This window comes from Sinocyclocheilus anshuiensis, unplaced genomic scaffold, assembly GCF_001515605.1.
Source record: "Sinocyclocheilus anshuiensis isolate Anshui unplaced genomic scaffold, SAMN03320099.WGS_v1.1 scaffold708, whole genome shotgun sequence".
Taxonomy (NCBI): domain Eukaryota; kingdom Metazoa; phylum Chordata; class Actinopteri; order Cypriniformes; family Cyprinidae; genus Sinocyclocheilus; species Sinocyclocheilus anshuiensis.
The window spans coordinates 62,854-75,154 of record NW_015555881.1 but is presented as its reverse complement, the minus strand read 5'-3'; the positions used below and the strand labels follow the sequence as shown (position 1 = coordinate 75,154).

The 12,301-nt window shown below is 38.4% G+C and overlaps 2 protein-coding genes and 1 long non-coding RNA gene across 3 annotated transcripts in view; 2 read left to right on the top strand and 1 right to left on the bottom strand.

The window, feature by feature from the left end:
• The window catches only part of LOC107675681 (28S ribosomal protein S2, mitochondrial-like), a 2,454-nt gene extending 1,665 nt beyond the window's left edge, over positions 1-789 (top strand). The window contains exon 5 of the mRNA XM_016470100.1: positions 774-789. Within this exon, the coding sequence (XP_016325586.1) occupies positions 774-789 (16 nt within the window). The remainder of the gene's footprint in view (positions 1-773) is intronic.
• Positions 790-842: 53 nt separating this feature from the next.
• On the top strand, positions 843-4,453 carry LOC107675727 (uncharacterized). Its single transcript, XR_001632627.1, has 4 exons — positions 843-916; positions 1,575-1,633; positions 2,597-2,700; positions 4,172-4,453. It is a non-coding gene; the product is annotated as an uncharacterized LOC107675727 (long non-coding RNA).
• A 1,822-nt stretch (positions 4,454-6,275) lies between these two features.
• The window catches only part of LOC107675805 (protein FAM69B-like), an 11,797-nt gene continuing 5,771 nt past the window's right edge, over positions 6,276-12,301 (bottom strand). Inside the window, exons 3-5 of the mRNA XM_016470275.1 lie at positions 11,774-11,881; positions 9,374-9,550; positions 6,276-7,925 (exon numbers count right to left, since the gene is read on the bottom strand). Coding sequence (XP_016325761.1) covers positions 7,113-7,925; positions 9,374-9,550; positions 11,774-11,881 — 1,098 coding nt within the window. The 3' untranslated portion in view covers positions 6,276-7,112. The remainder of the gene's footprint in view (positions 7,926-9,373; positions 9,551-11,773; positions 11,882-12,301) is intronic.

Sequence of the window (12,301 nt, the reverse complement as noted above, 5' to 3'; positions counted from 1 at the left end):
GTGTGTGTGTGTGTGTGTGTGTGTGTGTGTGTGTTTGTGTGTGTGTTGTCCTCACATATAAAGTTCAGTGAAAATAAGAGTACAAAAAACTGCAGTTAAAATTCAGATGTATTATTTTGATTAAAGTTCAGTACCTTATAAACTTGAAACACGTGTGACCATCCTAGAACTATGGAAGCCCATTTTCACCTTGGAATAAAAAAGGTAATTGCAACTTTATATCTCACAATTGGGACTTTTTTTTTTTCTTTTTTTTTTTTTTTTTTTTTGAATTGTAAGATATAAACTCAGAAATGTGAGAAAAAAGTTAGAATTCTAAGGTTATATCTCACATTTCTGAGTTTGTATCCTGCAATTCAATCTTTTTCTCAGATTTCTACGTTTCTATCTCACAATTGTTTTTTCCGCCGACAATTAATACAAAATAAAAAAGGTAATCACTACTTTTTATCTCACAATTCAGACTTTTCTTCTCCGAATTATGCTTATATCTTGCAATTCTGATTTTTTTTTTTCTCACAATTTTGAGAAAAACGTCAGAATTGTGAAACTAACTCAGAATTGTGAGGGGGAAAAAAGGCAAAATTGTGAGGAAAAAGGTCAGAACTGTGAGATAAAATCCAGTGGCTTCATACTGAATATGTATTGCTTTTTAATCAATTTCCATTGATTACTTGTTATTATGTGAACCCAATAAAGTTATACAAATCCATAATACAATGTTTATTTTATGTGCTTATGTACATAAATGTCAGTTTACAAATTTCTTTCAGAGGCTTGACTTTTTAAAAGACATTGTGGAGGATTTTTGTAAATCCGCCTTTTCTGGTCCAGCAGGTTGCCGTAGTTCTACTATATAATTATCTTTAGCCACTCCTCCTGACTGGATTTGTTCTTTATTCATTCTACGATGAAGGTGAGAACAACAACTACATATTGCATTAATATATCTTGATTTAACAATGTAAACTTCGAGCATTCGATTTTATTATGTATACAATTACATATACAGTATACGTATTTTCGTTATTAATACTGTATAAGATATTAATAACATCATAATACACAATCATGTGTATTATGATACTACTACGTAATTGTAATGAGGTTGTCGTATAGCGTGGTGTAAAATAGTATTGCCGATGCATTAATGACAGTAAATTATGGTCGATTGTTACATATGCAGTTTAGAGACAACATAACGCTGTCAGCTTCTGCTTAAAACTGGCCGAAACCGCCCACGTGTTGCACGCGACCGCGTCAGCCGGTAGTTTAACGCCAAAACGTTGCTCTGCAGTGCAAACAACCTGAAATCTGCACTTCAGATCTTTAAAAAATCTAACGGAGTTGTCGTGTTTAAGCACTGTGGGTTATTTTTACTCTTGCACACAACAGCGCTGCCTTTTGAGTTGACGCAGCGCGGCTTGCAATAGCGTGCTTGTGTCAGTAGGGGGCGCTGCTGTCAATCACAGTGGAAAGCACTGGAGCCACACTGAACCCTCTCTAGTGAGGGGTCTAATTTACAGACAGAAACGAAGAAATAAATCTATAATTATGTTTTAATTCCACTACAGACCCTGAATGAAGAACTTTTTCTTCCTGTTTGGAAACCACCTTGATATTTCACTATCAGGTAAGGATTTACTTTGTCAGCAATATTTTAAGCATATATGGTGGGTCTCTGCTGAAGGACTAATTATGTTACCTTAAAGGGGTCATATGATGTTGCTAAAAATAACATTATTTGGTGTATTTGGTGTAATGCAATGTGTTTATGCGGTTTAAGGTTCAAAAAACACATTATTTTCCACATACTGTACATTATTGTTTCTCCTCTATGCCCGCCTTTCTGAAACGTCGATTTTTACAAAGCTCATCGGTCTGAAAAGCGAGGTGTGCTGTGATTGGCCAGCTATCCAGTGCATTGTGATTGGCCGAATACCTCAAGCATGTGACAGAAATGTTACGCCCCTTACCATACTGTGTTTCCGTCATACAGTCTATGGTTTCCATGTATCCCGGCGCGTCAAGAGCTTGTAACACTCCAAAGAGAAAGGAAAAATTGAAATCGCATCATATGACCCCTTTAAAATAATCTGAATAAGTTGAACATCTTACTGACCCCAAACATAGCTATATATAATTTTTATTACTAAAAGCATTTTACATAATTTCTCAATTTCATAAAACTGCATAATAATTATATACAAATCAGAAAAATATGTTTTTGGAGAAGTCTAGCATGGCATTTCACTTCAGCTACCCATCATGTGTGCAGTCTTGTGTAGTGATGTGTTTGTGTGTTCTATGGGTTTTGCCCCATGAGACGTAACTCTGGCAGTGATGCCACTGTTGTGCTAAAAGTGGGCAGAAAGAAACTGGCTTGCGATCGACCCTGCTGTCCTGTATGGTGGACCGGGGGCTTGGAACGAGGCCGGATAACCCAACCCAGACCTCTGTGTGTGTGTTAGTGCCCATGTCTGTCTGTGAAACCCTTTCCAAATACTCCATTATTCCACATTAATGTTTCTTTGTATTTGAGTATTGTAGATTCTAACATGTGTTTTTGTGACTCATGGACTCAAAACGGCACAAGAAATAGATGAAATGGAGCTGCACTTCACTTGGGTTGTGACCTAGAGTCTTAAAACAGTACAACTCTGAAGAGGTCAAAAGTCGACTCTGCAGCAAGCTGGAGTAGTAAGTCACACACACACACACACACACACACACACACACACACACACACACACACACTTGTTGCTCCTCGAGGCGTTACAGCACAGCTGAACGTGCTGTGTCTGTGTCATGAGGAAGCAAAGAGCAGCAGGGCGCTAGAAACTACACTTTGTACCCATAATTCCACAGTGCAAAGAATGAATGACAGCCCCTACAAACCAGCATGAGACCGTTTCAAGCAGGGATATGAATCCTGTATGGTTGGACCTGAACATGATCTTAAAGAACCGACAAACAGAGATGGTTTGAATAATAGACCAATCTTTCCCATTTCCATACAACTTTACACAACTGTAATGCTGGTATCTGCACTATTTATATCCGTAGTATTATTTTAAGATGAACACTTAACTGGACTGAAGCAGCTTAGGTTCACTTGATTATCCATACATCAGTTTTTAGAAAAATCATGTTAAAATGTAAGTATCAAAAATGATCATCAGGCCTTTTAGGAATGCTTATTTGTAACCCTGGACCACAAAACCAGAAAAAATAAGGGTCAATTTTTCGAAATTGTGATTTATACATCATCTGATAGCTGAATAAATAAGCTTTCCATTGATGTATGGTTTGTTAGGATAGGCCGAGATTTGGCCGAGATACAACTATTCGAAAATCTGGAATCTGAGGGTGCAAAAAAATCAAAATACTGAGAAAATCGCCTTTAAAGTTGTCCAAATGAAGTTCTTAGCAATGCATATTACTAATCAAAAATTAAGTTTTAATATATTTACGGTAGGAAATTTACAAAATATCTTCATGAAACATGATCTTTACTTAATATCCTAATGATTTTTGGCATAAAAGAAAAATCAATAATTTTGACCCATACAATGTTTTTTTGGCTATTGCTACAAATATACCCCAGCGACTTAAGGCTGGTTTTGTGCTCCAGGGTCACATTTGTTCATCTCTCAATTATCATTGTATTGCATCACATTATATGTTTTAATCATAAAACTAAGCATAAATATTCTACTAAGACATTATTGGGAGATATCTATGCATTTAATGTAAGTAGTCTGTTGTACTGTTGTTATAAAAATCTGAGTGATTTACATTACAACTGATCAGAATTTCATCTACTTTTTGTCCATATAAATATCAGCAACAGCACCAAATGGCATAATTTTACATGGTTTGGGTCTGAATAAAACTGAAAAAATGTAACTAAAGATATAAAGAATGGTCCCATTGAAAATAAAATAAAAAATAAAATTGGCCTAATAATTAATGTCAGGCTTTACAGGGTTAAATGGTGTCAAAAATATAATTTCACAGATCTCCCCCTCAAATCAGTGCAGAAAATACAACAAGTGTGCAGATCTTTTCTGCCGATGAAACTGCATGCTTTCTGTTAAGTGTGTTGTGATTATTTTTACTTTCTCAAAAATGGAGCATTGCTTTCATCTTTATTTTGCTTTATTTCCAGAAATGTGACAAACCATATGGAACAAGTCAGCTGACTGCAACATTTACACCTGTGTGTTACATACCTGTGTCTGCGGTTGTTGATCTCCACTTGCTTTTTGGGCCATGATGGAGTAGTCCATCTGAACAAGATCATCTGATCATCACCCATCACATTAGTGCATGACACTTTATTCTTTAGTTTTTTAACAAGCTACAAACTGTACAGAATTGTTTCACTCAAATCAATAATCCATTTATCTATTTATTTTGAAGGACAGGTCAACTAGACATTATCACAAAATAAACCCTCTCTGAGTTTTGATGATCTGTTTGTTTTTTTTTAATATATATATAATCTATAAAGTAAGATATGCTATAATGCAGTGTTTAATTATAGCATATTTTATGAAACTAACAAATTGGCACATGTAATTATTCTTACTTGTGATAAATTTGTTTATTACTACCATTAAAAATTATTAAATAACAGCGTGTTTTAGGTTTGTCCAACATGTGAATTTACATGTTTTTGTCCTTTAAGTGACATGTCCTTTTAAAGGTGAGGTGGTTTTGGGAGGCCTCCCTGGACTAATAGATGCTGATCCGTTATTTCTTTCTAAAGGTCGAGTAAAAGGATACGTGCTGTTGTGTCTTTAGAACAAATGCTGTACTTTGTGTGCCTGTGCTTCACCAAAAAAAGAAAAAAACACCCCATATATATATATATATATATATATATAAAAAAAGACAATTTAAGTTTCAAACATTTACTCATCAATGAATAACAGCTGAACAAATTGATGTAGGTCAAATAAATTAGTATGTAGGAGCCTTAACAAGGCCCCATGCTAATTGTGCTGCTCTCCTTGCAGAGGCACAAAATAAAATAAACATAGTACATAAAATCGTTTCATTCATAATGTGAAATTGTACTAAAGCCTACTGCACACTAGAAAGACAGAAACTCATCATCCTTTATGATTTATATCTGAAATCAACTCAAAATCACCTAAATGTACCTGAATCTGTGCAAGAACAAAATTTCAGGATCGTTCCCAAGTTGGGGGGGAGAATGATCTTGAAAGTGAAAAGAGGAAACATTTCAAGTTTTTAAATGTGCACTTGGTACTTCTTGTTGGTTATTTGTGGGATGTGCATGTTGTTTAGCAGTAATGAAATGAGATTTGATTTGTTTCACTAGTGTAAGAGATGTTTATAAAACTGCCTACTGAGAGTCAAGGAGATGTGTTTACAGTATGCACACGCACTTTCAGGTTTATATGCGGATATGTTTTATAAGCCTGCACATATACAGTCACTAGACTGTGATTCCTTAAACGGTGCACTTTGTTTACCGTGACACCCTAATTCCATTTAATCTAGGATTAATGTTAATAGTCATTTTTTTCCAAACACATTCAGACATAAACACGCAAACCCTGAGAAACACGAAGTAATCTCACTGTTCAAGTACAAATCCCATCACAAACTCTCCAGAACAAGCACACACACTTAACACAACATACACCTTGTAAAAAGACAATATATAACCCTCACTCGTTCCGTCTTGGTTGTGTTGCATGTTTTGGTGTACAGTCCCAACACTTCCTGACTTCAAAGTTAGGGTGCTTCCAAACATTGCTAAAGATCCATTTCTTCTGTACTGAAAGTCAAAATAGGTGTGGCTGTAGTTTGAGTAGTGTTCCAGGAACAATCCTGCTGTTGCAACCAAACGTTGCATGTCTTGCTTAAGGGTGTCGTGGTTGTAGAGCCAGACCATCCTCTTAGAAACTCTTTCCTTGGGTGACTTCTTGGAATTGACCCTACTATCCTTGTGCTTGCAGCCCAGATCCTTAACCAAAAGTTCACCAAGAAGGACTCATTTGGGAAGGGTTTGCACGGTCAAATGAACGTCCTCTAGTTGTCTTTGTTCCTTACTTCACCTTGGACTTTTCAGCCAAAGGAAAGAGATTCTTCTGAAGGTGTTTCTATAGGGTTAAAGGGTCTTCAGGGGATTCATTCAAGTAAAATAGAGGGTGTGGATGTAGAGCAAGACAGTCCTGTCTGAAACTCTCCTTTCCATGGGTTACTTCTTGGAACTAACCCTATTATCCTCGGGTTAAAGGGTCTTCAGGGGATTCATTCAAGTAAAATAGAGGGTTTGGATGTAGAGCAAGACAGTCCTGTCTGAAACTCTCCTTTCCATGGGTTACTTCTTGGAACTAACCCTATTATCCTTGTGCTTGCAACCCAGAACCTTACCCACAAGTACACCAAGCAGAGCTCCAAGATATCATTTGGGAAGGGGATACATGGGCAAAGAAACGCCCTACAGTTGGTTTTCTTCAATTAAGTCTTACTTAACCTTGGATATTTCGGCAAAAGGAAAGAGATTGTTTCGAAGGTTTTTCTATTAGCATTAAAGGGTGTTCAGTTGAGTCACTAAAGTAAAAGAGAATGGGGTTGTAGAGCAAGACCGTCCCCTTGGAAACTCTTCCCTTGGGTTTCTTCTACTAGGAACTAGCCCTACTATCCTTGTGCTTGCAGCCCAGATCCTTAACCAAAAGTTCACCAAAAATAACTCATTTGGGAAGGAGTTGCATGGTCAGAAAAATGTCTTCACTTAACTTTGTTCCTATTGAACAGTCTTCACCTTGAACCTTTTGGACAAAGAAAAAAAGTCTTCTATAGGCGTTTCTATAAGGTTAAAGGTTTTTCAATTGAGTTGTTGAAGTAAAACAGAGGGTGGGGATGTAGTGTATGCCCTTTCAGAACTTCCATTCACCAACTTCCCATGTTCACAATTGATGTTCGACAAATTTGAAGTCCGTAGTGGCTGTCAGAGTTCAGCTATTCTGTTGGCACCCCAGAACCTACTTTACTGACCCCACTTTTGTTCTCTGGAAGTCTCCAATTCTCTTGCTCTTCATTGCCTTTCTCTTGATAATCATATGTTGGTCTCAAGAGTACTTGGTATTTGAGATCTTCTTCCACAGTAACGTTTTGAGGTTGTTCAAAACAAGGGAATGATGCACTTCCATCTGAGAAGCCAGTCCACTGAGAGTCACACAGGTGCGTAACTGTTTCTCCAGGTCCTCCCTCAGGTCCAATGGTGCTCCGAAAAGCAGGAAGTCTTGCAGGAGCGCGCACACCTTGGCCAAGTTGGGCTGCACCACCTCCACGTTGCACTGCCTTGCCAATCGGTCACACGTTGCAGTACAATCCCGCCCGTAAGTGCAATCGGCGTTTGCCTCGCAAGTCCTCCCTCGCAGGAACCCCTTGACAGTTGCCTCCGATGCTACGCTTTGAAGGTCTGCCATTTTGAAGTCGTATTTCTCATTGTAGCCGACCCGTCTTGGGCTTGCATCACATATGTAGAAGCTTCCATATACACCATGGAATACCTCTTCGACGAACTCTAGCAGGCCGATGGTGATCCGAGCCCTACGGGGCCACGCAGGAGCGAGCCACTGGTTAAAAGCGACACTCAGCGCCTCAGGAAACACTGGCTGCAGCCAACCAGGCACCTCCAGCCTGAAGAGGGCGCTGTGTGCTACACCTTCAGTCACGTAAAGGTCTCCGCAGAAGCCCAGCAAGCGGGGAGCGTGTTCTTTATCTTGCAGTGCCACCATTAAAACAAATTCATTGATCTGAAGCAAAGCCCACACGGATTTCGCCTCCGCTAACGAAACTTTGCCATCGCCATTGACATCCGCCAGAGAAATCACACGAGTTACAAGAGTGCCAAGAGATGACTGCTCACCAACACTGTCCTGTGAATGAATGGAAGAGGGAGAAAGACATTTTAGAACCTACAACGTTTTATTTCGTAGACTGAATATTATTTATTGGTAATTGAATTACAAAATTTTTATATTGTTTATACAGAAATAATAATAAATAAATTAATGGCCAAAAACTAAATAAATAAAAATGTGAATAGCAATTTAAATTGCCCAATTAAATGTTTTTCTCAATTTCTCACACGTCACTGGGGGTAGGACATTGAAAGGATTGTTCCTTTTAAAAAAAATTGCCAACAATAATCTTTGTCTTACGTCACAGCCATGAACTACGATTTACTACTTTCGATTTCTAGTCAAGAGGTTGGTAGTATTTATAATTTAGAAGGGGACATTTTCATTCTAGAGAGCATTTTATCGGAGAAAAGTCTATATAAACATATCTGTATGAGATCATTGTCAATATTTTTGGATTGTTTTCCTGGGAGATAAAGAGTAAAAATAATTTGTCAATTTTAGTAGTAGCAAGCATATACACTAGCATACAGATTAGCCTCAACACTAACCTACATGGACTACAAACCAGAAAACTAATTTTTATTTCATGAGATCTTTAAAGCACAGTCTTGACCAGCATTATGAGTGTGTAAGCATGCACAGCCATTTACAGCACTTTGTTTAAATGTGTGTTAATGTTGTTCTCCCCTGTGAGAGTGAGTGTATTGTTCTGGCTGTGACCTTTTCAGGCTCCTTCAGTTATTTTTGGCTTCTCTTCCCTGTTACCCCACTCCCTCCCCGACTTTCTCTCCATTTTCACCCTCCTACAGGGGACCTTGAGGAACAGCCGAAAGCTCAGAGAGGGTTAGACTGTCTTAGATCTGTTTCTGCTTTGCTAAGCAGGACATAAACCTCTCCAATATCAGTCACAACAAGGGCTGGGTGATATATTGAAATATTCATGATATATTTCTGATCATTAGATTGGTGATTTGATTCTTTTGGGTCACCACATTTGTCATGTATTAAAATGCTTTTATTATCTATTATAAAATAGATATTTATTATAAAATATCATATGCTAATGGCTGTTTAGTGGAAAAACTGCGTGGAAGCACCAAGTTTGAATCAGATTCTTACTTGCATTTAACATTCTCAATTGACTTGAAATCAATGGCTTTTAGGTTAAAATAATGGTTCTAATTAAATGCATACATTTTGGGATATCTATTCATTGTCGTTAAAAGATTAAGAAATGTCGAGATACAACATTTTTGGCTATATCAGCCAGCCATAGTCACAAAATCTGTACCACGACAATTCAAGTTCAAATTCAAAACATCAAGTTCTAGAATTTAAGGACAAATGTTCTAGAACTCTATGAGTAAAAAACTGGTTTCTGTGTCAACTGCAGGTCTGATTGATTGTTGTATTTGTGTATAATGTGAAAAATGATGAAAAAGAAAAAAAATAGTTAAGACCTTGAGAAAGGAATGCAGCATCGCTCTGAATTCATCCATGGATGTTCCGCGGGTGGGTTTATCGTAGAGGTTGTTTTCATGCCATAGTGGAGAGTCAGGACCATTTTCTCCTCTCATGCTCTCTTCAATCCCACACTTTACCAATACAGCTTTCTCCTTCCACACAGCACTGTATACCTGCAATATAGTATATTATATATAAATACATATTATGTGGGCCAGATGTAATTGTATATATGCCTTTTTTCACACCGAGACCAAATATTATACACACACACACACACACACACAGTGGGTATAGAAAAGAATCACTCCCCTTTAAAATAATCACATTTTGTTGCTTTGCAGCCTGAAATGAAGACAGACAGTTTTTGTTTTATCCATCTGTATTTACTCAGTGCTACTTATAACATCCAAGTGAAAGATAGAACACCAACATGTCAGGAAAAAAAAATAAATAGAATCACCGAGTTCGAAAAAGGATCACCCCCTTGATTCAGTATTTAGTTGAACCACCTTTTGCTTTAATTACAGCCTTTAGTCTGTCAGGATATGTCTCTGTCTCTACTAACCTTGCACATCTAGACTTTGCAATATTTGCCCACTCTTCTTTGCAGAACTGCTCAAGTTTAGTTAATTTTGATGGTGAGCGTTTGTGGATTGCAGTCTTCAAATCATTCCACAGATTTTCAGTGGGGTTTATGTCTGGGCTCTGACAGGCCATGCAAGGACATTCACCCTTTCCTCCTTCATCCAATGTGTGCTCAGTTTTGCTGTGTGCTTTGGGTCACGGTCATATTGGAAGGTAAACCTTCTTCCCAGTGACAACTTTCTGGCAGAGGGCAGCAGATTTTCCTCAAGAATTTGACAGTATTTTCATCCATTTTTCCTTCCATCCTGACAAGTGCTCCAGTCCCTGCTGCAGAGAAACACCCCATAACAGGATATGACCACCTCCATGCTATACTGTAGGAATGGTGTTATTTGGATGCTGAGCTGTATTGGATTTCCACCAGACATATCGTTTGGTGTTGAGGCCAAATAATTCAATTTTAGTCTCATGTGGCCTCAGTCGTGACTGTGTGTGGCCTTTCTTGAGGAGTGGCTTTTTTTCTTGCGACCCTCCCATACAAGCCACATTTGTGGAGAATTTGTGATATTGCTGTCACATGCACACAATGACCACTCTTTGTCATACATTCCTGCAACTGTTTCAGAGTTGCTGTCGGCCTCTTGGTCGCCTCTCTGACCAGTTTCCTCCGGCTCTTTCATCCAGTTTGGAGCGACGTCCTGATCCAGGGAGGGTCTATGTTGTACCAAATACCTTCCACTTCTTAATAATAGACTTCACTGTGCTTCTAAGTAAGGGATAATGTACATCCAGCCGGTTGTTATCTCGGAATAAACCCCGACAGGGTGATCAGCGGAGCGGAGGGGTCTTGTATCAGCCTGAAGGGGTTTATTCTGAGATAACAACCGGCTGGATGTACATTATCCCGCTTATTAAACGGCTAAAAAGATTTGTTTTTACCATATATGTTGAAATTAACGCTGAAGTTTTCTATTGTAACACGCGGTGGTTAAGTGTTTTCAGTCACAAGATGGCGCCAGACAGTCAACGATAGCGGAGTGACCCGTTAAGCATATAAGTAGTACCGGTCAAGATAACTCGTAGTACCCAGATGAGCGGTGGGTTATTCAATTTGGCGGTTGTTATCTGGGAATAACATACCGCTGGATGGCGCGATTGACCAATCAGAATCAAGTATTCCACAGAGCCGTGTAATAAGCATTGATAAAGCCTTTGAAATTTCTTTGTATCCATCTCCTGACTTGTACCTGTCCACAACTTTCTCCCGGAGATCTTTTGACAGTGTCTTGCCACTCATAGTTGATTGTTTGCTTCAGTTGAACTACCAAGGACTGAAATGCTCCAGGAAAGCTCTTTTCATGCTGAGCTCATCAAAATGAGCAAAGCTGATCAAAATCAAATGACTTTCAGTGCGTTCCAAACGGGATATATCGCCCTCCAAAGGGCAATTCGGAATGAAAACAATCATGGCCGCCATATTTAAGGGTCGTTCCAAACCGAAGTGCTCAAAACTGGCCACTTCAAATCTGAAATATTAATATTATTTGCTTCACTGTACTAGAGTGTTTTTTAGACTGTCTCTGGGTGCTTCAGTATGCTTGAGTTTTTGATGAGCTTAGAGATAACAGGAAATCTATTTGTGTATGTGTGCATGACAAGTGTGTGAGAGAGAAATGTACCTCTTTGGCAATAAAACTGTTGCATTCAAAATTAATGCAATATAAAATATAGTTTCTTATTTTTTCATTTAAATATGACCTGGAAATTGTTTGTGTAAATAATTTATCTGTGTGTTTTTGAGAGTTTACCTGGTGCGTCGGTGACATTGAAAGACAGCGTTGAAGAGACAGAGTTTTCTCCTCGCAGAGAGACTTACACACCGATCCCGAGATAATACCTCTGCGATAATGATCACACTAAAACACACACACAGGAAACAGACAGGCATTAACCACAAACATCTTGTCATCTTTTCTTGTTTTAACAGCCATGTGACAAACTGGCCAGTCAGAGGACAGAGGGCTTCATGATGTCATGATGGACTGGTGCTTGGGCAGACAATGACCCACAAATGCAAAGATCAGCCTAAAGGCAGCATATTACTTCTTCTCATCTGCGTTCTCTTTTCCTTCTCATTTTCATTTCTGATATTTACCAAAGCGGTTGTTGCAAAACAAGAGCTGAAAAGTGCTTTTCTTCCCCTGGGCCTCACTAAGTGACTAAACTACAACACTGACACACACACACACACATATACAGTGGGTACGGAAAGTATTCAGACCCCCTTCAATTTTTCACTCTTTGTTATATTGCAGCCATTTGCTAAAATCATTTAA